At 55.2% G+C, this 27121-nt stretch overlaps 2 protein-coding genes across 2 annotated transcripts; both read left to right on the top strand.

Moving 5' to 3' along the window:
* The first annotated feature begins 250 nt into the window (after nt 1-250).
* On the top strand, nt 251-5193 carry GM2A (ganglioside GM2 activator). Its single transcript, XM_005483680.4, has 4 exons — nt 251-590; nt 2442-2594; nt 3431-3613; nt 3727-5193. The coding sequence occupies exons 1-4, from the start codon at nt 474-476 to the stop codon at nt 3880-3882; spliced, it is 609 nt and encodes a 202-aa protein (XP_005483737.2). The 5' UTR covers nt 251-473; the 3' UTR covers nt 3883-5193.
* A 964-nt stretch (nt 5194-6157) lies between these two features.
* On the top strand, nt 6158-26579 carry LOC102062286 (proton-coupled amino acid transporter 1). Its single transcript, XM_074551954.1, has 11 exons — nt 6158-6273; nt 9537-9684; nt 10375-10465; nt 11063-11151; nt 11382-11477; nt 12176-12260; nt 14315-14533; nt 14764-14862; nt 16271-16437; nt 21095-21264; nt 23908-26579. The coding sequence occupies exons 2-11, from the start codon at nt 9542-9544 to the stop codon at nt 24174-24176; spliced, it is 1428 nt and encodes a 475-aa protein (XP_074408055.1). The 5' UTR covers nt 6158-6273; nt 9537-9541; the 3' UTR covers nt 24177-26579.
* The last annotated feature ends 542 nt before the right edge of the window (nt 26580-27121 follow it).

Raw genomic sequence — 27121 nt, 5'->3', positions numbered from 1 at the left:
GGGGCACCCCCGAGCGGGATGTGCGGAGAGCCGCAGCCCGGGGTGGAGGGTGGGTGGTGGGGAGGTGGTCGTGCTTCCCCATGGCAGCGGGGTGATGTGTGTGCCCCGGCGGGGTGGGTGCAGCTCCCGCTCCCCCGCTCCAGAGCCGGCTCTGGGATCCTGGGAAAGCGGCGCTTCCCGTCCCAGCATCCCTGCGAGTCCAGTCCTGCGCTTGGCAGCGAAACCGGGGAAGGGAGGGGAAAAAAAAAAGAGCAAAAGGGGAAGGGAAGATGTGAGCGTCCTCGGGGGAGGGAGTGGCATCGGGCGGTGGTGGGCCGGGCTCCGAGAGAGGGCTCGTCCCCTCTGCTCGGGGCTTCAAAGACCGGCCGCTGCCCGCCCGGTCCCGCCGAGGTGCCTGCCCTCCTCTCGCCTCCCCACCGCTCGGAGCAGCTCCCCGGACTCACCCCGGCCCGTTCCCGGCGCATTCCCGGAGGATGCTGTGCGCGGGGCTGGCGCTGGCGCTGTGCGCGCTGCAGCTCGTCCCGGCCGCGCTGGCCGGGCCGCAGCCGCCGCAGCTGGTGGAGCGCAGCGGGGCCCGGCGGCTCAGCAAGGTGAGCGGGGACCCCGCAGCCCTCGGGCTGCCGGAGGGCACTCGGCGGGGCGGAGAGGGGTAAGACTCCGTCATCCCGCTGGGATTGCAGGAGACCAGGAGCTTTTCCTATCCCGCTGGTGAGTGCGTGTTTGTTCCTGGGCAGGCGAGTGGGTCCATGGACCCCTGGAGCTTTTCCCATCCAGTCAGGGTGGAAGATTGCTGGTGTTTGTGGCTGGGCAGGGGAGTGGGTCCATGGAACCCCGGAGCCCCGGAGCCCCCCGCGCTGGGAGCAGTGCTGGAGGTTGAGGACAGCTCGGAGCAGGAGGGATCCAGTGTTTACAAACACTTCTCAACGCTGAAACCCAGCGGCCTCGTCCTTCGGCTGATCGTATCCCGGCTCTCATTTTGCTGCTCCATAAATCTTTTCCAGCCCAGGTTCTTCTTCCTTATTCCCACGGAGTTCTGGGTCTGGCTCATTAACACGCGCTGATTAAGACACAGCCAGTTACCACGTGTAACTCTCACGCGGTGTGAAGGGAAATATCGCAATTTATTTTCCAGGATTCCTGCGCTTGCCCGAGGGAAGGGGGAACCGGTTGGGAAGGCTGCAGGGGGCTCGGCGGGCAGCATTCTGCAGCCACGCACTGATGCTCAGCTCGCTGGAGCCTCTTTGCCCGCAGACTCTCGGGCTGGGGCCCCCCAGCTCTGGCTCAGTGTCGGGGTGCAGCCTACCCTTGTCCCGGCTTGTCCTGAGCCCTGTGTCCTGCCCTGGGCTGCTCCCGGCGGGCGAGCGGGATGTGGGATGGGCTGCTCGGCTGCGTGGGCTGCGCTGTGCCCGCTGGGGCTGCCGTGTGGCACCAGGCAATACAGCCTCCACCGGTTCTGCGGCTGCGAGCAGGCAGGAGAGCCCCGCGTCATGCCGTGGGGACACGGGATGCTCCAGCCAAACCTGCTCTGGGAGGGAGCTGGGGCTGGTCTCTGCCATTTGCCTCTGGCAGGCTCAGTAGTGGCTGTTCCAGACAAGTCTTGCTAGCCCTCCACCTTTGAACCAAAGTGTCTTTACTGGTGGTGGCTGGAGAGGTTGGTGGGACTTGTAGGGAACAGGGGAGATGTCCCAGAGCGACTCTTAACTCAGACCAGACACATAAGTGATGTCTCTCATTCGGGTAACATCTCCTTATGTGTGGATTTTCATTATCACATTAGGGCAATGCTGCTTGCTTGGCTCATTCGCACTCTGGATCAGGATTTGTACTCATTTGTAGCTCAGGGCCAGGTCCCTGGGGTGCATCAGGCAGAGGATGAGCACAGACACTCATCTGGTCCCTGAGTGTGATTCTTGCTCCTATGAGGAACTAGGTGGTGGAGCTGGTGGATGAGGGCTCACTAAGCAGGGCTGGTCCTGGATGAGGTGGGAGGCTGTGCCAACCTCACTGCCCCTCCAAGGGGATCCTCCCACACCCCTGCCCAGCATCCTGCTGGACAGTGCAGCCACCACCTGGTCCCAGCTTGCTCTGACCTGTCCTCACACACCTTGCTTGGTGCCGTTGGCATGATGGATGCATCTTGCCTTGGTCACACGTCAGGCGTTTGGAGGCAGAGCTGAGGCAAGTTTGGAAATTGCAGTCTGGTAATCCTCTTTGTGTGTAAAGGACATGCAGAGGCACACAGACAGAGGGTTCTGCAATGTCCTCAGTCTTGGAGAGCTGGGAGTTCAAGAACAGTCATTTGAAGGGGCTGAAGGTCATTTTCTGGCTCTTTGTGAGCAGATGTTTGGCAGGGGTCAGAGGGGCAGCTCTGGATAAACCTCCTGCAAACACAAGGCAGGGCTTGCCCTGCCTCTAACTCCTCCTGTCCCTCGGTGCTGCAGGTTGGTGGCTTTGCCTGGGAGAACTGTGGTGACAAGAGGGACCCAGTGGTGCTGCAGAGCCTCTCCGTGGCGCCCGACCCCATCAGCATCCCGGGGAGCCTGCGTGTCAGCGCAGCTGTCAAGAGTGGCAAGACCATGGGCTCCCCTCTGAAGGTAAGTGCCAGATGTCCCTCTGTGTGGTGAGGGAGGGCAGAGCTTCCCCAAACCACTGGCAGCTGGGAAATGGGTACAGGAATGAGCAGCCCTTGGGGAGTGAGGTGCAGAGAGGTGCAGGGCTGAGTACACTGGGCTTTGTAAGGCAGAACAGGGCAGTGGGCATGGGGAGACCTGTTCAGCTGGAGCCTCCCAACCTTGTTCCTAGGGCAGAAACCACCTGAGTTGTTTCATGTCCTGGGGATGTATTGGCTCCAGGAGGGAGGTGAACCCCAAGTGCTGTGGGTGTTTCTGGATATCACTGCAGCACTTGTTTTTCAGCAGCCAACCCAGCTGCTCCCTCCAAGGACATGGCACAGCACAGCACAGCACTGCTCTGGGAGCCTTGGGCCATGCCAGCTGCCCTGCAACGCTTTTGGGGAGTTTTTTGGAATGAGACAGAACATGTCTCTTGTCCAGTGTGTGTGGGTTGTCTTGAACAATGCTATGGTGTCTGTTTGGGCCTGGGACTGTGGGGTGAGTGCTGGAGGAGTGAGGAGCCAGAGCTGCAGGATGGGAGCACCCTGGGAGTTTTGGGACAGGCAGAAGAGAGGGGAAGCAGGTGGGGATGTGAGGCGTGGGGTGGTGTTAGCTTAAGGGGTCAAACTGAGGTTGGAGGAACAGAAGCTGCAGGTTGAGAGGAACTGAAAGCCAGGAGGGGGAGGCAGGAGGGGGGTTTAGTGACCACATGGACATCCCAAGGATTGCATGATCAAGAGTGGAGGGAGTTGAGTTGGCTGGTGAGGAGCTGTGGGTGCCCCTGCTGGTTATGCTGGTGCTGAACACCTTCCCTGCAGGCGGCGCTGGTGGTAGAGAAGGCACTGGGTGACCTCTGGATCCAGCTGCCCTGCATCGACCAGCTGGGCAGCTGCACCTACAATGACGTCTGCAGCATTCTGGATGAGCTCATCCCACCCGGCACACCCTGCCCGGAGCCCCTGCTGACCTATGGCATCCCCTGCCACTGCCCCTTCAAAGCGGTACGGCCGTGCCTCGCGGTGACACTGGCACTGCCACTGGGTGCCACTGTGCCCTCTGGTGCTGGGCTGGCCTTCTGGCTGACCTCTTGTCTGTCTGTCCCCTCTCTCCACAGGGCTCCTACTCCTTGCCAGCCAGCGATTTTGATGTGCCCGATGTGGAGCTCCCTTCCTGGATGACCAACGGCAACTACCGCGTGCGGGTGGTGGTCAGCAATGGCGGGGAGGAGCTCAGCTGTGTCAAACTGGCCTTCTCCCTGCACTCCCACTGAGGGGTGGGACACTGGCCCTCATATCCCCTCCAGCTTGGTCCCCTGTCCCATCCCATCCTGTGCCAGCCCATCCCTGTGAGGTCCTTCCCTCCTGCTGTCAGGAGGAGGCACCTCCTGTCCTCCCCAGTGCCTCTTCCTCTGCTGCACCCAGAGAGGCCCCTTTGGCTGTTCTGCTGTCCCCAAACCCATCACCAGGGTATCTCCTGCCTGGACAGGGTGGCCTTGGAGCCTAACTCCAGCATGACCTGGGGTTGTTATTTTTTATCCAATTTCTTTTTTTTTTTTTTCTTATTCCTATCAGGGCAATTTTAGACAAAAACATTCCAGAAAAAAGCAGTATTTCTTGGAGCAGTCTGTGGGGATGAGGGAGTGTTTGGGAGTGCTGGGGCAGGCTAGAGGGATGCAGCACTAGTTGCAGAGGGTTTTCCTGCTTCCCACCATCTCTGGCCAGAGCACAGGGCTGTTTTGCAGAAGTGTCCCTACCCCACACAGCAGCTTTGTACCTGCTGTTGCTGCATCCCTGTCCTGCATGGGGAACCAGCTTAGTGGCACGAGGCGCCTGTGAAAGGCACCTCCCCATGCTCCTCCTGTGGCAAACAGGAACACCTGAGGATGGAAACTACCTGAGCCCCACATGGGCATTCCCACTTAGGGGGGACCAAGAGGCTGGTGATGCTCCCAGCAGCAGAAGAGGTTGCTGGTTGATGGCTGTGCTCACTCCAGAGGGGCACACAAGGCTGTGATGCACTGCTGGGGCACAGCCTGGCTGAGGACCAGTCACATTCATCTCATTTTTCCTCTGGGAGTGAGCCAAGGCAGGATGCTGCACTGGGACTGTCCTTCCCCAGTACTGGCAGAGGCACCCAAACACAGCAGCATCCTGAACATGGGATTACTGGGAGATGACCATGAAATCCACCAGCCTAGATCCTATTTTTGGGGTGTCCTGGCCATGGCTGGGGACTGTCCTTCTTGCTGCAGCTTTGGGCAGGGTATGAGCCTGTCATCACTCCCCTGTGCCAGGTGCCACCAGCCACCCACATCCCTTGCTATCCCTGCCTGCTTGTGTTTTGTAGCCCCTCGACAGGGCTGGTCTTTTACAAGCACTTTATAGGCCTTAACTGCTGCGGGTGCTCCTCCACCACGCAGATGTGCTCCCACTGCCTTTCTGTGCCCTCCACTCGCTTTGTTTCACCCTCTGGCTTTGCCTGGAGAAGCACTAACCCTCTGCCCTTGCTCCCCTTCAGTGCCACGGCAGCAACCTCCTTTTGGGCAGGTTCTGCAGGTTCTTAATAAATCTTTTTACCAGGACGTGGAGCTGGTGCCTCTTGTTGCTGGGGGTGACCTGGAGGTGACATTTATTTCGCTGGGAATAGTGTGGATGTGGGTGTGAGCTGGGGGAAGTAGAGGTGGCGTGGTGGGGGTGACCTGGAGGTGACATTTATTTCACTGGGAATAGTGTGGGTGTAGGTGTGAGCTGGGGGAAGTGGAGGTGCTGTGGTGAGGACAGCAGTGGAGGATGCTGTGGCCAGTGGAGCTGAGCAGCCCCAAGGCCAGTTTCTGTGTGAGGAGCAGGGATCTGCAAACACTGCTTTGTGATGTGGGGACATAGGGACACAGCCATGGCCCAAGGAGCCACAGCCCATGCTGGGGGCTTTGAGAGTGTCGCTCATCTGGGTGACCTTCTTTAACCCTGACATCTGCATGGCTCTGCAGGCTTTGCCCCAAGGCAAGGGGGATCACAGAAACACAGAATCAATGAGCTTAAAGAAGATCTCTGTGATCACCACCTAACTCTGTGAGTCCAACCCCTGACTGAGCACCACCATGTCCCCTTCACCATGGTGCTGAGTGCCATGTCCCATCTTTCATTAAACACCTCCAGGGATGGTGACTCCACCATCTCCCTGGGCAGTCTAATCACTCTCTCTGTGAAGAAAGCCCTCCTAAAGTCCAACATAAACATTCCCTGGTGCAGCTCAGCACCTCGTCCTCCTGTCATGGCGCTGGCTGCCTGGGAGCAGAGCCCGACGCCACACGCCTTCACCCCCCCTTCAGGGAGCTGTAGAGCGTGATAAAGACACCCCCGAGCCTCCTGCAGGCTGAACAAGCTCAGTTCCCTCACAGTGCTGTGCTCCAGACCGCTGCCCAGCTCGGTTCCCATCCCCGGCCGCCCCTCGGGGGTTCGACGCTGCCGCCTTTCCCCACAGCGGCCTCGGCGCCCGCCCGCCGCCAGGGGGCGCCACCGCCCGCGCCCGGCCCCGCCCGGCCCCGCCCCTCGCCCTCAGCGCTGCCCGCGCGCACGCGCCGCGCTCAGCTGAGCCGCGGTCACGTGACGGCGCGGCCGAGCGAGCGGGCCCGGCCGGGCCGGGCGGTGCGGGCGGCGGAGAGGTGCGGAACCGGGACAGGGACAGGCACCGGGACAAGCACCGGGACAGGCACCGGGGGGCTGCGGGTGGATGGGTGGGGGCTGTCAGCCGCCTGTCAGCCCGCCGCGTGCCCAGAGAGCCGAGGGCACGGTGGATGCGCGGGATCCTGGCAGTGCCGCCGTCCCGCGTGGGTGCTCGGGGCAGCCGGGGCGCGCTGAGGGATTTGGGGCTCCGGGGCCTCGTTGGCAGCCCCTGTGCAGGGGCGGGTGCTCAGGGCCTGGGGATCCTGGCAGCTGACATGGGTGCTGGAGGCTGACATGGGTGTGCTGGGGGTGCCTGGGGGTGCTGGAGGCTGACATAGGCATGCTGGCAATGCCCTGCAGGAAGGCTGGCACCCCATGGGGCTCCTCCGGGCGTGCCATGCAATGTAGGGGGCACAGTTCCTGATGTGAGGTGCTGGGAAGGGTGCGGGATGCTCTGCGGCACTGGCAGGTTGCAGGGAGCCCCACACTCTGCAGGCTTCAGCTGTGCTGCTCTGTGGAGGGGCAAGGGGAGCTGGGCAGCACAGCCTGGCTGCGGTGGGAGCTGTGGGGACTGGTGGGGTTTGTGCCCAGCAGCCTCCATGTGGGGAGAAGCTGGGCTGAGGGCACTGGCTCATGCTGTGAAACGCTGGAAAGGTGAATCTGGGGATTCTTGGAGCTGTGGGAGCACTGGGTAGCCCAGGGACAAGAGAACTGGTGCTGTGACTGGGAGGTGTCAGCTGGCATCGACATGGTGGCCTGGGGAAGGGGCTTGTTGTTGGCTCTCCTTTGTGTCAGGAGGTGGGTTATTATGAGAAGTGCTTTGGAAATGAAGGATTCAACATGTGTGGTAGGAAGCAGCAGTGAGTTTTGCTCACTTTTCTGGAAGATTTCCTGATCTACACACAGCCCCAGCTCAGCTGGGGACAGCTGTCTTGGTCAGCAGCAAGTAGCAGCTTGCTTTTGACTTCTGGCATGGGGCTGTCACTGTAAGGGACAAATTTCTGTCACTAACCCCCCCCCCCCCGCTTTCCTAATAGGATGAAATTGCTTCTGTGTGTGGGTGGCAAAAAAAGCACATGAGAGTGGCTGAGGAGTTGGGTTTGAAGTGGGAACCGAATGTTCCTGCCTTTGCTGTTTCCAGTGACAAGGAAATGGTGTAATGGGGTTTTGCTTTGATTTTAAGTGTTTTTCTTGTGGATGAGACAAGTTTTGCAGCTTTTCCTTGTTCGTTGTGGGAGAGCAGAGTGCTCGCTCCCTGCTGCTATGCAACCTTTAATCCAGACACGAGGCAGGCAAGTCACGATGAATGCATTTCCCTGGCTCTTCAAAGCAGAAAGCAGACGGGCCTGCTTGAAAGGGAAAAAAAAAATCCACAGGGAGCAATCAGGCAGAGTGATGTCAGCACGTTGTGTTTATCTCAAACTCACTGCTCTTGGGTGCTTTGGATGCTGTGCAGACCCTCCTTGGGAAGGGTACCTTTGCCCAACCCAGTCCTGCACCCCCTCTTCCCACTCTCTCTGCCAGCCCATGTGCTTGGCAGAGCCTCCCAGGTTTCTGTGCTGCCCCTTGGGCCTGGCAGTGATGACAAACAGCTTCTAACGCTTTCCTTGTGTAAACTCCTGCTGCCGCTCTTCCCGCTCCCTGCCCCGCCGGATCCCTGCCTGCGGCAGAGCCGGTTCAGGACACGATTACGTGTCCCAGCTGGGAGGGAGGAGGCTGGGCAGGAGTGATGCATGTGCTGCCTTTGGCTCTGGAGTGCCTGCCTGCCAGCCAGCCTCACTGCTGCTCCAGAGCCTGGTACTCCATGGGACACGCTGCTCCTTCCTGCTGCTGGTGTTGCCTGGTGCTGCAGGAAATACAGGATTGCTGTTGTGGCCTGGATAACTGCTCCAGAGCAGCTGGGATCTGGAGCATCCAGACCTGGGGGGAATCCCTTGCTCCCTGCTACCCTTCTGATCACCAGGCTGGACCCTCCCAGTGGTTGCAGCTTGTTTTCCATGTAGCAGCCAGGTTTGCAGAGCAGTGCTCTGGGGAATGCCTGGGTGCTCTGTGGGTGAAGCAGCACCCCAGTGGCCCAGGCTGAGCATTCCTGGCACAGCCAGATGTGTTGGTCTGTGCTGAGGTTGCATCTGGCAGGCTCTTGCATGACTTGGTGGGTTCATGAAGAGCTCTGGCAGGAAACGAGACAGTTTTTTGCAGTAGTGACATTTCTCTGCTGCTTCCTCTTGCTCCCAGTTCTTTACCAGTGTTGGGGAGTGGGATGGGGGAGCACCAGGACTGCTGGGGCAGGTGTGAAGCCTGAGGCATGACAGCCCAGAGGAGCCATGGGGCAGGGACTGGATCACCAGTCTGTGGCGCAAGAGCCTTACACATAATTTCCCTGCCTCTGGTGCTCCTTCCCAGTGGGTGTTTGGGATACTGGGTGTGGCATGTGTGGGAATTGAACCAGCTGATTATTTTCCAGACAAAGGCATGAGGTGTGTGTCCTTGGTGAGGCTTGTGCTGGTGCTCCTGGTTTGCTGGATACTGTTGGAGTTTCTGTTGGAGCAAGAGCTCCAGGCTGTGCAGGTGCCTCATCCTGGGAAGTCCCTTTTCCCCACAGGCACCTCCTTGGCTGTGAAACCTTTGGGGCAGGTGTTTTGCTGTCAGCACATGATCTGTGCTCCTCACTAATGGGAGTATAAATTTTTGTAAAAATTCTCCTCAATAAAAATTCTTCAATAAGGGAAAAGGAAAAAAAGAGAAGTTAGGAAACTTTCCCTTCCTTGGCAAGAGCAAGCTGTTCCCTTGCAGCACAGTGTGTGCAAGTTAAAAGCAGTTACACTTTCCTGGCCCGTCCACTTGACAGCCCTAGTCCCAAGTGCCAGAGCAGGGGACACAGTGCCAGCATGTCCCCTCCTACCCCGCTGCCTGTGGTGTCACGCTCACCACCCTTAGAGCAGGGGTGCACAGCTCCCATGCCTGACGTGAATTGGGTCACATCCAGGCTCTGCCTGCAGGATCCTGACCCCATTCTGTCTGGGTGTGCCCAAAACATGGGCACCAGCCTGAAGGAAGAGCCAGTGGGAATGTGCCGTACACCTTTGACCTTAGGACATGCCAGCTGTGTGATTGCTGGGGCGGGAGCATGTGGCTGTATAAAAGCCCTGGAGCAGACCTTGCTCTGGCAGTGCGAGCCGCTCTCTCTGCACCATGGCTGACCCCAAGGTGCCTGAGGATGGGGCTGTTGAGCTGGGCACCCCTGATGGCACTGCCCCCACAGGGACCATGTCCACGCGGCGCCTCCGCAGCGAGGACTACAATGACTACAGCTCCACAGATGTGACACCTGAGGGCAGCCCTCCCGATGGCATGAATGGCTTCGCGCACCCCGAGTCCTACCAGCGCTTCGGGGAGACCAACGGGACAACGTGAGTGATGCTTCCCTCCTTCCTGGGCTGGCCTGGCGCTGGGGAGGGGGGAGGAGGTCATGCTGGCTCCCTGCTGACTTTGCTAGAGGATGATGGAACTGTGGTTTTATGGGGAGTTCTCATGAGGGTGATGAGGGCACAGCTGTGGTCCTGCATCTGTGGGGTGCTGGCACCAAGCGAGCTGCCCCAGTGTAGCTCTTTGCTCTCTGGTGAAGCTGGGCTTGCTGGCAGTGGGCAGTGATTGATGCTTTTCCCAATATTTTCCCATTCCACCTTCATTCGATGAGGAACTCTGGCAAGCAAACAGCATGCCCAGATTCAGAGCCAGCCATGTTCTGGGGGCTTCCTTGTGCCCAGGTGTGCAGAGGATGCTGTCTTTGCCTGAGAGAGACTGATCCCTTCACCTCAGAGACTTCCTTATGCAGGTCCTTGGTGCTGGGCTGTGCTTATGCTGGGTTTTACCATAAAGTTGGTTTTGCAAATGCCCATCCAAAATCTGTTTGTTCAGTCTTTGCTTTCACACCTAGCTCAGTCCCAGCTGGTTAAGCTGGCTTCAGGGGACAGGATCATGACCTCCATGTGCATTCCCTGCAGCAGTTCAGAGCTGCTATGGACCCTTAACAGGATAAGCTGTGTATGGTTGGGTATGGGCGCCTGCTGACAGTGACCTCTGCATCTGCTCTCCCTCAGGTGGTACCAGACCCTGATCCATCTGCTGAAGGGGAATATTGGGACAGGGCTGCTGGGGCTGCCTCTGGCTGTGAAGAATGCTGGCATCCTGGTAAGGCAGCTCAGCCCTGCTGTGCTGGAGCCTGTGGGGCAGAGTGACCCCGAGGCACTGGGCAGCTCACATGGCCAGTGTTGGGGGTGCTGGGGATTGAGTCCATGCCCAGACACTTCTCATTGTTTGGTGACTTGCTCCTGTTTGCACCCTAAGCTCTGTGGCTTTGTTTCACTGCTGAGACTGTTCCTGCTGCTCCTGCATTGTTGCTGCCTGGTGTGGGGGAGATCAGTGTGTGAGCTGGGCCTATGGTTTCCTCTGCTGGGGTCAGGCAGGACACTGTGTCCAGGTCATGACATCTTCATCACCTGCATAGTAGAGATATGCAAAATAGTTTGGAAAACAATCCTAGAAGTGCTTTGCTACACCCAAACTGCCCCAACGTGCTTATTTTGTATTGTTCCTGCCAAACTCATGGCTCTGTCAGGTTACTTGGTCCTGAAGAGCTGGTTCCTGGGAGCAGCACCAAAGCTCTGGTTCAGCCTCCAGCAGTGTTTGCACTCACCCAGCCCGTGGAATTTTGTCTGGAAGTAGAAGGCACAGTGCAGCTCTGCCTGTGGCCATCAGAGTGCAGCCTTCCCCCTCTCTTCCCTGCAGCTGGGTCCTCTGAGCCTGCTGGTGATGGGAGTCGTGGCTGTGCACTGCATGGGCATCCTGGTCAAATGTGCCCATCACTTCTGCAACAGGTAAGGAGCAACTCCCCTTCTCAGCCCTGCAACTCCTGCAGTTCTTCCCTCTTGCCCAAAAAGCCCTGGGGTGTTTCTGAAGCCCCTCAACAGCAAGTTGCCCATGCCAAAGCCTCAGTTTGGAACTTCTCTTGTTTTTCACAGGAACTGTTTTCCTTTTAATGTCACTATTTGCCTTGGGAACTAACAGACAGGGCTGATGTGATGATCCTTCTCCCTTCTCTGGACAGGTTCCAGAAGCAGTTCCTGGACTATGGAGGTGCTGTGATGTACGGGCTGGAGGCAACTCCCAGTGCCTGCCTGAGGACACATGCCATCTGGGGAAGGTACTGTTCCCCTGCCCCAGGCAGGGACTCCTCTTTGAGCCTAGCACGTGCTGCAGCTGGGACAGAAGGGCCTCTGGTCACTGAGCTGTGTCAGCAGATAAGCACAAGCGCCATAAAATGCTGCTTGGCTCACCTGCCCTGAGTGCTCAGTGTCCCCTAGAAGGTAATGCTGAGGTCTTTGATCCAGTACTGTCCCCAGCCAGATGTGACTTACATTGAATGTGTGGGATAACTAAGTCTCCACAGCATAACAAAGGGGTGAGTAGGGTCTTGCAGTGCTGGCCCATCTTGCCAGACATGGAACGTGTCCAGTGACTGCTCCCTGCCCTGTGGGTGTCCCACATTGCATCACACAGATCATTGCCCATCAGGGGGTGGGAGCATTCACCTGTTCCTGTGTCCAGGGAGTGTTGCCTCCAGCTCTGACAATTCAGCAACAGACTGGATGTGCTGAACCCAAAAAGGAGACTTTTCTCCTGAGGCTGGTCCTGACCCTGTGAAAGGGATGGGATGGGGAGACTGGAGAGCCTGAGATCTGTGAGGCTGGGTGGAGAGAAAGTCCTCTCTCCTGATCACAGAGAAGTGAGTTGGGTGTGCTCTGACCTGTACACCCCAACCTTGGGGACAGCAGCATTGCTGTGCTCTGCAAGTGCAGATCTTCTGATCTGGCTGACAGATGCTGTTCTTTTGCCTTCCAGGCGTATAGTGGGACTTTTCCTGATCATCACTCAGCTGGGTTTCTGCTGTGTGTACTTTGTCTTTCTGGCGGACAATCTGAAACAGGTTGGACTTACACCTCCTTCATAGCTGGGGGGAGGTGAGAGGGTGTGAAGGTGCTTGGGTTTTTCTTAGCTCCTGTGCCCTGTTTTCGCCCAAAGGTCTGGTTTCTGTAGGATATGCTGCTCTGAAAAGTCCGCTCTTCTGCCCAGATACTTTTGAGGATTGGTTTTCCTGTTCAAACAGAGCAGGTTTTCCTGAGACTCTCTGTGATTTTGCAGAGGTGCTGGAGGTGTCTGTGTTGCCCAGGAAATGTGAGGCTGTCCTTAGTGAGGGAACAACAGGAAAGGGATGAAAGCAGAGGGACTGTGCATTTTCTGTCCTGTCCCCCTCAGTAATTGGTTTATTGGTGTCGATGGTAACGTGTAAGTCCCAGGACCTGCTGTGAACCTCTCTTCTCCCTTCCTTGGATCTGTTTGCATTCCAGTTTCTTTCCTCATCCTGTGGCTCTGAAGCTTAATTACATCTGTAGAGAAAGAGTTTCTTCCTGCCAGGCCTCAGGAGGAAATAAACAGAAACCCTGAACCGCTTGGCTGGCTCCTGTTCTGCAAGAAACTGGGGATAATGAGTCCCCATTCCCAGCCTCCAACAGCTCAGTGCCTTGCAGGCACTGCTCAGCTTTTTTCCCCATGTGCTCCTGCTGCAGTGCTCTGGTCACTGCCACCATGGCTGTGCCCTTTGTCAGCTCTTCAGTGGTGGCCATCAGCTTCAGAGGGGAGCAAGGGGAGGTCCATCCCGTGTGAGACTCTTCCTCTGTTCTTGGAGCAGCAGTGAGGAGATTCCCATTGTTGGGTGGCAGGAGGAGTAAATAGGTCAACACTGGTGATCCACCAGCCCTGAGAGCAGGAGGGTCCAGGGTGTGTGCAGGGGCCAGGCTGCTGCTGGCCCCCACCCCTGGGAGCAGCCCCCTGCCCCACTTCAAGGTGGGCTTCTTTCTCCTCAGCCCCTCACAGCAAAGACTGAAAGCTGTCTCAAGCCTCAGGGGAAATTTTCAAAAACCTGCAAATCCACACTAGTTTTTTAGGCCACAGGTGGGAAACCCCTTGGCTTTGGTTTTGGAATTTTTTTGGGTGGGGAGAGGGGAGTGTTGCTTGTTTCTTTTTGTGGTGAGGAATAGCATGTTAGGTGGAGAGTCATGGTGCAGGTGGTACCTTGGGCGAGGTGCCACTGTGTTGGGCAGGGCTTTAGTTTGGAAAATGGCTTTGGAGCAAGGCATGAAGAGGCAGGGCAGGCTGGGGCTTGAGCAGCACTGTCCCTTGGGTGCATGGCCCTGCACTGCCCTCTCCCACAGAGGCTGCTGGTTTACACAGAGTTCTTCAGCCTCTCCTCTGGGGCAGGACTTGCTCTGGAGCAGGTTCAATCAGTTTGCAGACTGCTCTTTGCTGCAGTGACTGGACAGGACCTGGTACCTGAACCAGCTTGGTCATGGTTGTTTTGGTGATTCAGGGAGCCCGTGCTCTCTTGGGAGGGATGGCTCAGCCTCCCTGGGCCTGAGCTGCCTCTAGAAGTGAGCACCTGGCCTGAAGTGCCTTTGGGATGAAAGACCCCAAGGAAAGAATGGTTTTGCATGAGAACGTGAACTTGGGGCCAGCAGTAGTTTCCAGGTGTCCTTGCATGTGAGTGGGGCACTGGGGAACTGAAGGACTGTATGACTTAAATAACAACTTGGTGCAGCAAGAGGGAAAGGATTCCTTTGGAAATAGCACTTAGTGCCTCTTCCCTCTCTTCTCAGCTGACCTCGTGGGCAGTGCAAAGATGCAGCCTGTGCTTTCTGCCCCTGTGTGCCTGGCTGCTGAGTCCTCCTCCTCTGTGTATCTGGGCTTGGGCAGGATTTGCTGTTCTGGCTCAGGTGCCATGGCCAGTCCCACCTCTGCCCCCTGCAAGATAACAGAGATTTGCTTCAGAACTATCTGAAAATAGCTTGTTGTTTTGATTTTAATCAGCTATCTCTGCTTGAAGTGACCTCTTGGGGTACTCTGACCCACCTGGGTGGGCTGCTAAGATCTGTGACTTTTAGACCTGTGTGATGGAGTTCACCAGGGCTTCCTGTGCTTCCCCAGGTTGTGTCTGCTGCAAATGGGACCACCAATGACTGCAGCCCAAACAGGACAGTGGTGATGACCCCCACCATGGACTCCCGCCTGTACATGCTGTCCATCCTGCCTTTCGTGGTGCTGCTCACCTTCATCCAGAACCTCAAGGTCCTGTCCATCTTCTCCATGCTGGCCAACGTGGCCATGCTTGGCAGCCTTGTAGTGATCTACCAGTACATTGTCAGGGTACGTGTGTGTGGCTCCCCTCTCTCATTCCTGTGCTCTCCCATGCTTTGGCAGGGGGAGGGAGCTTGGCAATGGGGTATTTGGATGCTGGGGGGTCCTGTTTGTTCCTGTGGGCATGATGGTTCCCTCTGCTCTGCAGGGCTTTTCCTGCAGCGTGGGGCTGTGACAGGGAGTGATGGGAACAGGCCATGTCTTCCCTGTGTCTGAACTCTGCATGGGCTTTTTTCCAGGATATTCCTGATCCCAGAAACCTGCCTCTAGCAGCAGCCTGGAAGACCTACCCTCTGTTCTTTGGCACTGCAATCTTTGCTTTTGAAGGCATTGGCGTGGTAAGTCTGGGCATGTGGCAGTGGGGCTGCTGCACAGGAGGCTCAGCCCTGCTCGGACTTGCTGCAGCACCTGCTCTGCCTTGCAGCTGCAGTTGCAGCTGCACTTTTCTGACAGTAGCCCAAATTCTGGATGGTGCTGTTAGCTTTAGCTCCAGGCTATCTCCTGGGTCAAACTCTGGTGCTTCCATCTGAGGCTGGAGGAGCTCGTGCTGCCAACCTCATGAGGTTGGTTGCTGCTTTAAAGCTGGCTTATCTGGCAGTAGATTGGGAATCACACCAGCCTCTGCCTTGGGCTTTGCTGGCTGACCTGCAGGTGAGGAATTGTCCTGAGTCTTGTAACAGGCTGGATCCTGAAGTGCTTAAATGGGAGGCCAAAAAGTGTGGCATGAAAAGATGTGATCCTTCCCTTCCCACCCTGCTGCGGGGACACTGAGATCTCCCTTTGGCAGCAGCATGGCCCCAGCCTGCCCATGCAAATGGGCCTCTCATGCAAGATGCTGTAAATAGACCAACTGTGTCTGTGAAAAAAGCTGGGTGGGTGGGTGTAGAGCTTAATTACTCCCTAAGATGTTGTGAGTTGTTTCCGGGAGCTCCCTTCAAAGGAGGAAAAAGTGTTTTCATCTCTTAAATATAAGCTGGCTGTGTAAACACAGGGCTGGAGAGGGCCAGATCCGTTACAGGAGGAGTGCTCACTGAATGCTGTGCCCTGGGCAGAGGGTTCTTGCCAGCATTGAGGCACAAATGCTCTCTTCCTCACATGACTTGGAGGTGAAGAAGCAAATAAAAGTTTTTCTTGTCCTGCCTCCTCACCAGACTGCCATTGTCTCTCTTCTTGAAATGAACACCACCCAAGGACATCTATAAAATTGTTTGCTGAAGGCCTATATTTAGTGTCAGTAGCATAGAGGTGGGAGAATTACCTCTCCTTGCTCTTTTTATTGTCCTGCCTGGTTGAAATCTGTCCAGATAAACTTGCTAGCAGAGGAGAATGTGTCTTGGTCTTCCCAGAATTTAATGGGGAAAATAGCACGGTGTAAAATAGTGGGCATGGCTGTGCTATTTCGAGGTGCAGAGCATAATGCACCCAAGATATGGGTGGTTGGCATTGCCCCAAGACCCAGCACTGAGCACAGCTGCTCCCAAGGGCAGGGAGCAGGTCCCATCTTTAAGACAAGGGTGTGGGTGATCTGTTGGAGACTTGCTATGCTCCAATGGGAGCACAGAAATTGGATCTCCAGTGTAGTTTTTTTCCCAGCTGGATTCTCCAGGCTTCATGTGGGACTATCAATCCTGGCATGGTGGGCTGTGTTTGACCATGGGGCTGCCCCTCCTTCTTTTTGGGGCTGAGGGGGGTATAGAAGAATGAGCAATCTGTTGCTCTGTCATCTTCCTCCTCCTCTTGTCCCAGGTGCTGCCTCTGGAGAACAAGATGAAGAAGCCCCGTCAGTTCCCAGTGATCCTGTACGTGGGGATGAGCATTGTCACCATCCTGTACATCAGCCTGGGTGTCCTGGGCTACCTGCGCTTCGGGGCAGACATTCAGGCCAGCATTACACTCAACCTGCCCAACTGCTGGTGAGTCCCTGTGGGCAGTGGGACTGGGGGGTGTGGAATGAGGGGCCCAGATAGGCAGGTTGGAGAGGGGGGACCTCACTAATCTGGGTGAGCTTAAGGAACTGCCATAGGCAAACTTCAAGGAGTTTGACAAGGATTGTCAGATGCATGTGCTGGAAGAGTCTTGTTGCTGTAGTGTCTGAGCCTGGTTTTGGAGCTCAGGCTGTTTCATTGGATCCCTGGAGGTCCTTGCCTGGGTAGGTGCAGCTCTTTTTTTTTTTTTTTTCTTGTAGCCTTGTGGCATCTTTTTAGGGCTCAGTGTGCACTGACTAGCAGATGTTGAACACAACCCCCATGCAGCCGTACCAGAACATCACTGAATTGTGCAAAACTTCTCTTCTTCAAATGTAGCACGTGAAAAACCAAGCCAAAGCTGGGAGCTCCCAGAGGGAGTGAGATGTGACATTGAGCCAATGCTTTGCCTGTGAGCACTGGAGCCATGAGGATACCCCATCCTTCTGTGGGGGCTGAGCTCTGCCTGCCTGCCTGCCTGCCTGCCTGCCTGGAGGGGTTGTTTCTCCTCTTGCCAGGGCTGGTGGCTGCTGCAGCAGCTGCCCAATCTGTGCTGCTCTGTCCCTGACGATGGGTGGCTGCTCAGTGTCACAGCTCCATATTCTTCCACTGGAAAAATGCAAGCAGTCCTCTTTGATGGTCTCTGAGTGAGACCTGGAGCTGGGGATGCCTGTCCTCCACTTCAGCCCATCCTCTCTGCTCCTAGTAGCACCCAGCACCTTGCAGTGGGACTCACTGTCTCAGTGTTGTGTAAATTTGGGCAGGACTCAAGTTTTGGGTCACTGGTGCTCCCACATGCTGTCCTGGTAGACCTGCACAGCTGGAGCTCTGGAGACAGCAAAGATTTGACAAAAATAGAGCCTGGTTTTGCTTTAATTATTGCTGTGTGGGTTTGTTTTCAGTTTGAGTGCATGGATATTCATTCAGGCTGGGTCTGTGTAGTGACTGCACTGCTGGATGTTGGTGTTGGTGTGGTAGAAGATCCTGCTTCTGCCAAGAGCCTTGTCCTGTCCCCTGCAGGCTTTGGGAGCTCTGCCAGGTCCCTGCTCTCAGTGAGGAGGGTTGGGGCTGGTGGAAGGATGTGCCTGTGTTGTAGGGAGGTCTGAATCCCACCATGCCAAGCACAGGAGGTGTGAATCCCTTCTGCTCAGTAAACTGAAGTACAGGGTGGAGGGGATGAGATGCTGCTATTTCTCCTGAAGGTGGAAAGCAGATCCTTTCCAGGCTTGGGCTCTGTGTGCCACAGCCTGCAATGATATCTGCTGACCTGAAATGCTGCAAAGGGGCTTCTGCAGGGAATCTCAGCTCTGGGTGCCCTGAGGAATGACATTCCCTTAGAACAGATCCTTAGAATGGGATTACTCTGACCTGCTAGGCTGCAGAGAGAAGAGTGCAAATCCATGTTTCTAGGAGTATCCACACTTTCTGCCTTTTCTTAAACTACTTTTCTCAAAGTGAAGCATTCTAAAGTTACTTCTCTAAAGGTAGCCATAGGGTTTTTGGATAGTGAGAAGAGAAGAGCCCTTTGGAAGCAGTGTGGGCATGTGACACCCAGCTGCAGGGAAGGTGTGCTGTGGTCCTTGTCACTTGTCATGCAGCACACTTTGTTGTTTGTGCATGTTGCCTCTTGCCAGTGGATGTTGGACCTGGAAATGGGTTATCTCAAGTAAGGGCTGTGACAGTTGTGATAAAGTCTTCACTACCACTCCTGCAGATTAAACCACAGGTGCTGGGTGAAGACTTGCTCTTGAAATGAAAGTCTTGCCCATCCTGCCTCGCCCATGGCTTTTCTTCCTGACAGTAAAAGGCTGGGCTGTAGGAGCTGGTCATAAGGGCTGTGGGTGAGAAGTCATGGGGTTTGCCTGCAGCCTGGGAGACAAGGCAAGGATTGTGGTGGAGGTGCTGCAGCCTCCCTTAGGTGCAGCCATTGCCTGGAGGTCTCTGGAGCAGAGTTGCAGGAATCGTTGAGTTGCAGGGTGACTAAGGACTTCTCCAGTCTCATTTCTCTGAAACCACAGCTTCCTCAAACAAGGAGTGTGTCAGTTCCCAGTGCCCAGGTCTAACCACAGTGTCCAAAATATGGTGCTGCTATGCAGAAATCCTTCCTTGCCTCCTAGGAAGGGTTGCCTCACTGCACTATGTGAAGGGTGAAGAAATGCTGTAATGAGGGGGAAGCTGTTGGGTTGCATGTGGCCAGTTGACGGTAATGGCAGAGCTTATGGTCCCAGGAGAGTGTTTCACTTCTTTTAGCCTTTAGGGATGGCCTGGCATGGCAGTCTGGCTGAAGCAGGTGTTGCTGTGGCTGGCAGAGTGTCTCTCTGGCCCTGTATGGGCCTTTGTTTTCTGTGGATCAAGGGTAATGCTTGAATTCTTCCTCTTGTTGGTATTTAAAATGCCCTTTGATCTTGTTGTCATGGTTCATGACCTGTGCAGGACAGGTACACAGCCTTCTTCTGTACTTTTTTTATTAACAACTATTAATCTTGAGTTGCCCTGGAGCACTTTATGGCTTTTATAGGTTCCCTTTCTTGGGAAAGCAGTGATAAGATATGCCAGCCGTGGGTTGGTGGCTCAAGGCTCCTGTGCACACGTGTGGCTGCACAGGTGCACTCTGGACTCTGGAGATAACTTTGTGTTCAGCTTGCCTCTGGAACCTCAGGGTATTTCAGGCTGGAGAGGACACCATGGGATCACTGGGTCCTCTCACCAGCTTAAGTGTTGTCTGTCAGTAAGGACAGTGATTCCCTACCAATCCAGGCCCTGAACCGTCCTTTGAAGATGCAGCTCTAACTGCAACTGGTTCTTCTGCTGTGCAACTCCAAGAAGAGCTGTTACTCTCTCCTCCATACCCTCCTATTAGGCAGCTGAAGAGATTAATAACATCCCCTTTTAACCTTCTCATCATGCTGAACAAGTCCAGGGCTTGCAGCCTCCTTTTGGACATCATGCTCCACCCCAACCATTTTAGTAGCCTGTACTCAACTTGCTCTGCAGGGTAAGTCAGTGTCCTGTCCTGGAGTATCAGGGCTGGACACAATACTCAGAATGCACAAGCCCCAAACAAGAAAATAATCTCTTGATCCCTGTCCTTCACCTCCTGGCTGTGCTTTTGCTAGCACAGCCTGCTTTGTGATTGACCTTCATCACTGCAGGGTGCTGCTACTGGCCATGTTCAGTCTGCTGCCCACCAAGACCCCCAGGTCCTGTTCTCCTGGCCCCAGCCCTTCACATGTGTGGGAATTTGTGTTTGCACTTGAGCTTTGCTTCTGACATCATGTTGTTGCTCTGAGCTGTGTCAGCCATTTCCTCCAATTTGATCTTGCTTGGAATTTGATGAGAATGTGCTCTGGGTCACTGAAAGCTCATCCAGGTCACTGATGAAGATATTTGCATGATTACCCTTTGGCAAATCCCTGCTGGCTGTTTACAGTCCAGTCTGTGCCTGGAAATAGATACCAGGAGGACTTAACCCATATTCTTCTGGGGATTGAGGTGAGGCTGATTAGCCTCTACCTTCCCTCATCCTTCTTGAAGGTGGATATTATTCCTTTCCCAAGGCAATAGGTCCTTTCCCTGAGCACCCTGCTCTTTTGAAGATGATAAGGTGGCTTCAGGCTCCTGTTGGCTGCAACCTTGAATACATCTGGACTGGTCCCATAGACTTGTGTAACATTCCATTCACTTAGGTGATCCCTAACTTCATCTGTGGGAAATGTTTGACTCTGCCACTAGTGTTCCAAGCTGTCTTGCATGGGAATACTTGGATTTCTCTGATTTAAGGCTGTTGTAGAAGGTGGATGCTGAGACCCACCATACAGAAGGGCACAGGCCCAAGAAGGTAGAGGGGAGGCAGGAGCCAGATGCATTTCTCAGCTTGGATCCACCCCATATTTACCCAAGTGGTATGGCCAGGACCCATGTTTCCTGCTTGGTTAGTGTGTCTTCAGTTGGGGAAGGGTTAGGACCATATGTGAAGTAACCAGATGTTACTTCTCTTTTGGAGAGGCTTTTTCTGCTGCTGGGAAGCTGAGGGCAGAGATGGGATGGGAGGTGCCTTTTGGTCACTTGTGATGGGCTCTCTCCTGCAGCCACACTGTATCACTGCAGGATCTGGGACACCCTGAGATTTGACTTGGGGTGAGCCCAAGGTGCTGTTTGCAGCCTGTCTGCACTCTGCCTTCCTTCCTGCTCAGCCCAAACTGCTCTTCTAACTCTCTTTCCCCCAAACATGTACCATGCAGCATTCCAAAAATAGCTGTTCCTTTTTGTTTGATGGAGGAGGCTGAGTTGCCTGTTCCCATGACTTTGCTTTTGGAACATTGTGATGCTCACTCTGCATGGAAGCCCAGACTTATTCCAGCAGTGCTGTCCTTTTCCCTCTCCTCAGAAGCCAAGCAGCAGCTGGAGTGTGTAATCATGGCTGCAGCTGATACATCTTTGCTGTCTCTTGCTCAGTGATTAAATGCATCACCCCTAATTTTCTAAGGGTGTTCAGGAGTTGAGACCCCTAGCTCACAAAAATCCTTGCAGAACATGCCTTTTCTGCTGTTGATGTTGCAGGGGCTGGAGCAAGAGCCTGTCTCACCTGTGTCCTTGTCCTTTGCAGGCTGTACCAAGCTGTCAAGCTGCTCTTCTCCTTTGGGATTTTCTTCACCTACGCCGTGCAGTTCTACGTGCCTGCCGAGATCATCATCCCTCCCCTCGTGGCCCGCGTGTCGGAGCGCTGGGGCTGGCTGGTCAACCTGCTCCTCAGGATGGCCCTGGTGTGTGTGACCTGTGAGTACAAACCTCCTTGTCTGACCTTCCCTGTGATGCTGAGGCACCTCCTTCCCACTGAGCCTTCACCCCTGTCCCTAAAGCCTTCACCTTTAGCCCTCACAGCTGGTAGTCCCTGGGCCTCCAAGGAGCACACAAGGTGCCTCCAAGGAGCAGCAGCAGTGGTCCTTTGCCCCCTCTGTATGGGACCAACCTTCTCAGTGGAGGACTAGGAAACTGCATTGTTTAGAAGTGGCAGATCCCCATGGAGCCTCAGGGCTGGGGATGGCAGTTTTGCAGGACGTTGAGTCCCACCAGGGTTTGCATGAACAGCCAGCACAGGGCTCAGTGCCAGGGCAGCCTAGCCTAGAGCTGTTTTCTTAGGCAGGGTGCAGCCAGGCTACTCGTGCCTGTGTGATGGGGACATGGCTGCAGAGGAGTCACTGACTGTGAGGGATGGGCTGTCCTTGAGCCCACACACTCATTGCAGTGCAGAGCACAGCAGGACACAGCACTCCATAACCAGAGCTCTGATGTGCTGCTGGGCAGGTGTGTCTGGAACAGCCCCACAGGGTCCCTTCCCTTCATGGTGTGTGGGGCCTGTAGTGAGGTTTTGGTGGATCAGGCTCCTGACTTGAGCCTGGTGGAGTGAATCAGGTGGTATCTGATTTTGGCTGGCTTTGATTCCTGAAGACCAAATGCTTGCTGTTGTCAGCACAGCTGAGATGCTTGACTGAGCTCCCCGGTGTCCCCTGCTGAAATGGAGCTTTGCTCCATGGCTTGATGCTGCTGAAGCAGCAGAGCTGAGCATCAGGGAGCTGGCCCTGTGTCCCAGCTGGCTTTGGCTTGGGTTTGAGAGGAGTGGGGTGCTAACTCAGGGTGGTGGAGCTGGCTGAGAGCAGAGTGCTGCTGCTTCTGGCTCTCACTAATGAAAGGCCAGAAGTGCTGCATTAACAGAGGTGGGCAAAGCCCATCTCTGTGCTGAGTTCCTGAAGCCTTGATGTCCTCAGAGGGTGCAGGAATGAAATCCTGCCATGCTGGGTGATATGCTCTGGCCACCCTCGTGCTGTGGGTGAACTTGGAAGTTGCTTGTGGGGTTGGAGCCTCTCCTGGAGGGTGTTGGGCTGTGCCAAGCCATGCAAGAGTTGGGATGGCTTTAGGCATCAGCAGTGCCCTCCTGTTTGGGGGCAGGGAGGCAGCAGAGGTGTTGGTGGAAGGATGCAGGTTCCTTTGTACCTCCTCCCCTCACCCTTCCATGTAAGGGATCTCTGGCTCCTGCTGAGGATAAAAGCCATTAGGGGGGTTGTGAATATTCATTGGAGGCTTGTGTGGCCACACAACAAGCCCCCACCAGAGCTTTGGCTCCTAAAGAGAGGATGCAGTCTGGTGTATGGGTCTCTTTCAAGCTTAAACTTCAAAACCAGCATGCTTAAAACCTCTTTGAATTAATACCTGCAGAAATCAGACCGTTTCCCCGGAGGCTGAGGACTGCAGCTGGTGCTTCAAATCTGCTTGTTTTAGAGGGGAGTTAATAATTCTGTTTACTTTTGAGTCCAAAGAGCAGTGTGGGGTGGGCTGAGGATGCTGTTGAAGGGGAGCTGCTCTGCTTTCCTCAGAGGCTGCTGGAGCAGGGATGCTGCTTGCAGCAGAGCACTCCTTTGGCTCTGTCCAGGACTGAGCACCAGGATAAACTGGCTCAGGACCTTTGTTGCTGTTTCCCTTGGTGAAGGGATGGTTTACCTCTAGGCTTATCCAGATAACAGCAGTGTTGCAGTAGTGGCACAGTCAGTCTCCCAAACTTTCCTTCTGTAGTTCCATGGATGATCTTTGGCTTAGGGAGGCTCTCTATAGCTGATTGTCAGGGAGAGAACAAATCCCTCCAACAAGGAGCCCTGAGATGTCCCTTCTCCTCAGGTGCTGTTCCTCCTAGGCCCTTCTATGTGTCTCCTGTTTCTAAGCAGAAAAGCTTTCAAAGCAATAAACCAATTTATTTCTCTTGGTCACTGGTTAAGCACTGAAGTCTGCTTTGCTTGCAGGGGGTTCTGCTTTGACATCCCTCTGTCCCCTCCTGGAGCCATGCAGGAGGAGGAACAGAAATATCCCAAAGCTGAAGCTCACACTGCTAAGCTCAAGCTGTCAGGAGTCTCCCAGGGGGATTTTCCTTGGCTGCAGTTTTCACCTAACAAATGAGTCCTAACAAATGTTCTCCCCCGGGCTGTGCCGTGGGCGTGCTGCTGCTGGAGCAGCTCTAAACACACGCAAACCACACGGATTGATTTGGGGTGGGGGGAGATGCCTTTTTCTCCCCTTCTCCTGCTTTTATGGGGTTTCTGAGGCTTTATGGCTCCCCAGGTGTGGGGAGCAGGAGTGCTGGCTCGCACAGGGGGGTCGGGAATGCTGGCAGCCAGCAGCACCCATCCTGCTCAGCCCTGCAGCTCGCTCTGGTGGCGCCCAGGGCGACAAAAAGCCTTGTTAATTTAACAGCTTAATTGCTGCTTGGGGAGGAGTTACCGGAAAAATATGCAGCTTTGTCTTCTGTCAGGGAGGAGGGCAGAGGTGGGACCCAGCCAGTGGCATTCCTGGGTGGGTTTCTGCTAGCTTTGACACGGGGAGGAGCCTCTGTGGCAGGTGGCAGCACTGATGTTGTGTCTGTTCTTCCTCCAGGCGTGCTGGCCATCCTCATCCCGCGCCTGGACCTCGTCATCTCCCTGGTGGGCTCCATCAGCAGCAGCGCCCTGGCTCTCATCTTCCCCCCGCTGCTGGAGATTGCCACCTACTACTCGGAGGGCATGCACCCCCTTGTCATTGCCAAGGACATCGCCATCAGCCTCTTCGGCTTCGTGGGCTTCGTGGTGGGCACGTACGAGGCGCTGGTGGAGCTGGTGGCACCTGCGGCCACCGTGGTGAATGCCACCACTGTCCTGGTGCAGTGACCATCCCCTCGCCCTGCTGGCCCCTCTGGGTGCTGAGCTGGGGGTGCATGGACCCTGGGCACTGCTCTCCTGGGAACGGCCTCCCCTCTCCTCTTGGGAAGTGTGGTGGGTTTGGCCTGTGAGGGGATGGGGCTGCCCAGCACCACAGCCCAGCTGCAGCAGGATCCTGCCCTGGCGCTGCCTGGAAGGTGGGATCCAAGCTGGGGCAGTGCCTTCCCTGGGGGCTCTTAGGGCAGGTGGTAGAGCAAAACAGTTCCTCTGTAAATAGGCACTTTGAGAGGTGAGGAATCCCAGGGATGTAGATTTTATTTTATTATTTTTATTATTTTTTAAAATCCCAACCTTTCTATATTTCCCCTGTCCCTTCAGTCAGGGCGGGGAACAGGGACTACTCTTTTTTTGTGCCAGTTTGATTTTATATTTTTTTTTTTCCCTGAGCACTTTATTTTTACAGCAACAGACAAACCTCAGCTCAGGTCAGAGAGCGTGGAGATCCCTCCTCACCTCAGCCTTGTGGGGAGGGTGGGCAGAGCCTGAGGTGTGGAGCGTGCTGGGGCCCACAGCTCTCTCTCAGTGGGATCCCCATCTGTGGGCATGGCTCCTGCAGTGCCTCAGCTCTGTTTGCAGCTGAGCAGGCCCTGGAGCTGGGCACTGGGAGGGTTTGCTGACCCTTGGTCCACGCTTTCAGTGGTGACACTTCTTTATCCCCATCCAGCGCACAACCCAACGCTTGGCTTTCCGAAGCTTTACAGAACTGAGGTGTGTGGGGAGCAAACAGGCTCTGCCATCATGAGGGGCTGAGCTGGTCCCCTTTGGGTGGGATGGGGTTTCCCCAGGGGTCACCACATGCTGCCCACACACCACAAGGATACATCATCACCTTGTTTACAGTGCCTGAGCTGGCCCTGGCACGCTCCACCTGCGTCTGCAGGCTGATACTGAATGTCAGATCACACACAAAAACTCCACAATATTTCTGTTTTTAACCCTTCCTCTCCTGCCTGCACTCCCTCTGCATCCTCTGCTTCTGCCCAGCTCCTCTCCTCCTGTAGGATGCAGCTCCCTGGCTCCTCTCCCTGTGCTCCTGTTGCTTCTTTTGTCGTGGCTGGTGCATGCCTGGTGGGCATGGTCCTGTGGCACTGCTGCTTTCCTTTCTTTCAGAGCCCAGCTTCCTCCCTAGAGAGTTTCCTCACCTTTCTACTGGATTTGTACTTTTTTAAGACAAGGGAGCAAATGCATCCTCCACAGGACAGGTCAAGCTCCTGCCTGCTAACAGCATCTCCCAAATGCCAGCTCTCTCTGGAGAGCCTTCATCCCTCATCCCACTGCAGCCATGTCTCCCTGGGGGTGGGCAGAGGCTGCTGGTGGTGGGAAAGGAGGCTGAGTACAGCATCAGTGGGCTGTGTTCCCATCTGTGGTGGAGGGTGAGGTTTGCAGTTATTTTTGGTGTTTGAACGGGTTCTGTGAGGGGAAGGCTGTGTGGAGCAGGGTCCCTGCAGCCTGCTTCTCCCTTGGTGCTGCTTGTGTCTGCATTGTGCCCCTTTGCTGGCAGCTCTGGGTGCCACATGCCACTATGTGTGCTCACGGCTGGGTGTGGAGTGGGTCTGTGCCACGTCTCTGCCCCTTTCCAGCCCCTCTTTGCTCCCTGCATCTCTTGGGGCTCACCTCATCCCACCCAAGGCTGTGCTGGGGAAGGTTTTGGCTTGGTCAGGAGCAGAGCAAAGCTTTAACTCAAATCCTCCCTCTGGAGGGCGCCATGGGGATAGAGAGGAAGCACCCAGGGCTGGGAAGGGACTCCAGGGCATGACACAAGCGGGACAAGTGCAATATTCATGTCCATCTCTGTGTGCTGACCCCAGCGTGGCCCTTGGGGTTGGGTTTGAGTCAGAACTGTCAAGCAGAGGAGGGAGTGCTGTGAGCAGCAGGGGATGTATGATGCTTCTCCTTGCCCTGCTGGTAGTGCACTCAAAGAAGGCTGGCCACATTTTAGGGCCAGCTGTGTGCCAAGGCATGTCCCCAGCCTGGCACTCACTTTGCAAGCAGCAGTGCAGACCTCATTTCCAAGGGGACTGGGATATCACAGAAGCATTATATGGGTTTTGCAGCTCTTCCCTTTTAATGGGGTGAGCAGGGCTGTTTGAAGATGGTGACACATGTGGTGTGAGAGGCTCTGCTGAGCCAGGGGTCAATGGTGGACAGGAAAACTTGACACTTGTGTATTGTAGGCTGCTCAGTAACCAAGAAACTTGTCTGTGTAAATATAGCAATGGTCACGTCCATGTCTTGTGCCTATGGATATTGTCAGTGTACAGCACAGGTGCCTGCCCAGCAGGAGAGCTGGTGCTGCACCTGAATCATGTATCTTACTTAATCAATAAATATGATCTATTTTTTATGTGTAAAGGCTTTGGGGGTGTGAAGTGTGGGTATTTCTTCCAAAAGAAGTTAGCAGGAGATGTAGAGCCCAGCAGGCAGCCAGGATCCCATCCTGTGCTGCTCCCACCCCCACACAGCACACACGATTTCCCCTCCCAGTGAGTGTTTCAGATAAAAGTGTTCCAGCTTTGCTGCTTGGAAAATTTAATTTTTCTTTTGACCTCATTTGTGCAAGTAGGTTGTGGGCAGAGCTTCTGAGCTTGTAGGGCTGAGCTTTTCTCTGCCTCACCAAAGTTGGGCTTTGGTTTCTCATCTCCATATTTATGCCAAAAGTGGGGCTGCAGCTGAAAAAAAGAGCTTGGCATGTGAAAAAAGATGGGGGATGCTGAGCTGCTGCAGATCCGCCCTAGAGATCAAAGGAGCAAAAGTCAGCCCACACTGGGAGACTGCCAGCACTGCTGCAGCTCAGCTTATCCTCACTGCTGAATAATTCATGCCCTTGCAGTGTGTCATTATGGAGCTGTTGGGAAATCAGTGCTATAAAAAGTTCATCTTTAGAAATCTGGCAG

Source organism: Zonotrichia albicollis, chromosome 15 (genome assembly GCF_047830755.1).
Source record: "Zonotrichia albicollis isolate bZonAlb1 chromosome 15, bZonAlb1.hap1, whole genome shotgun sequence".
Lineage (NCBI taxonomy): Eukaryota > Metazoa > Chordata > Aves > Passeriformes > Passerellidae > Zonotrichia > Zonotrichia albicollis.
This window is presented reverse-complemented; position numbering and strand designations above follow the sequence as displayed.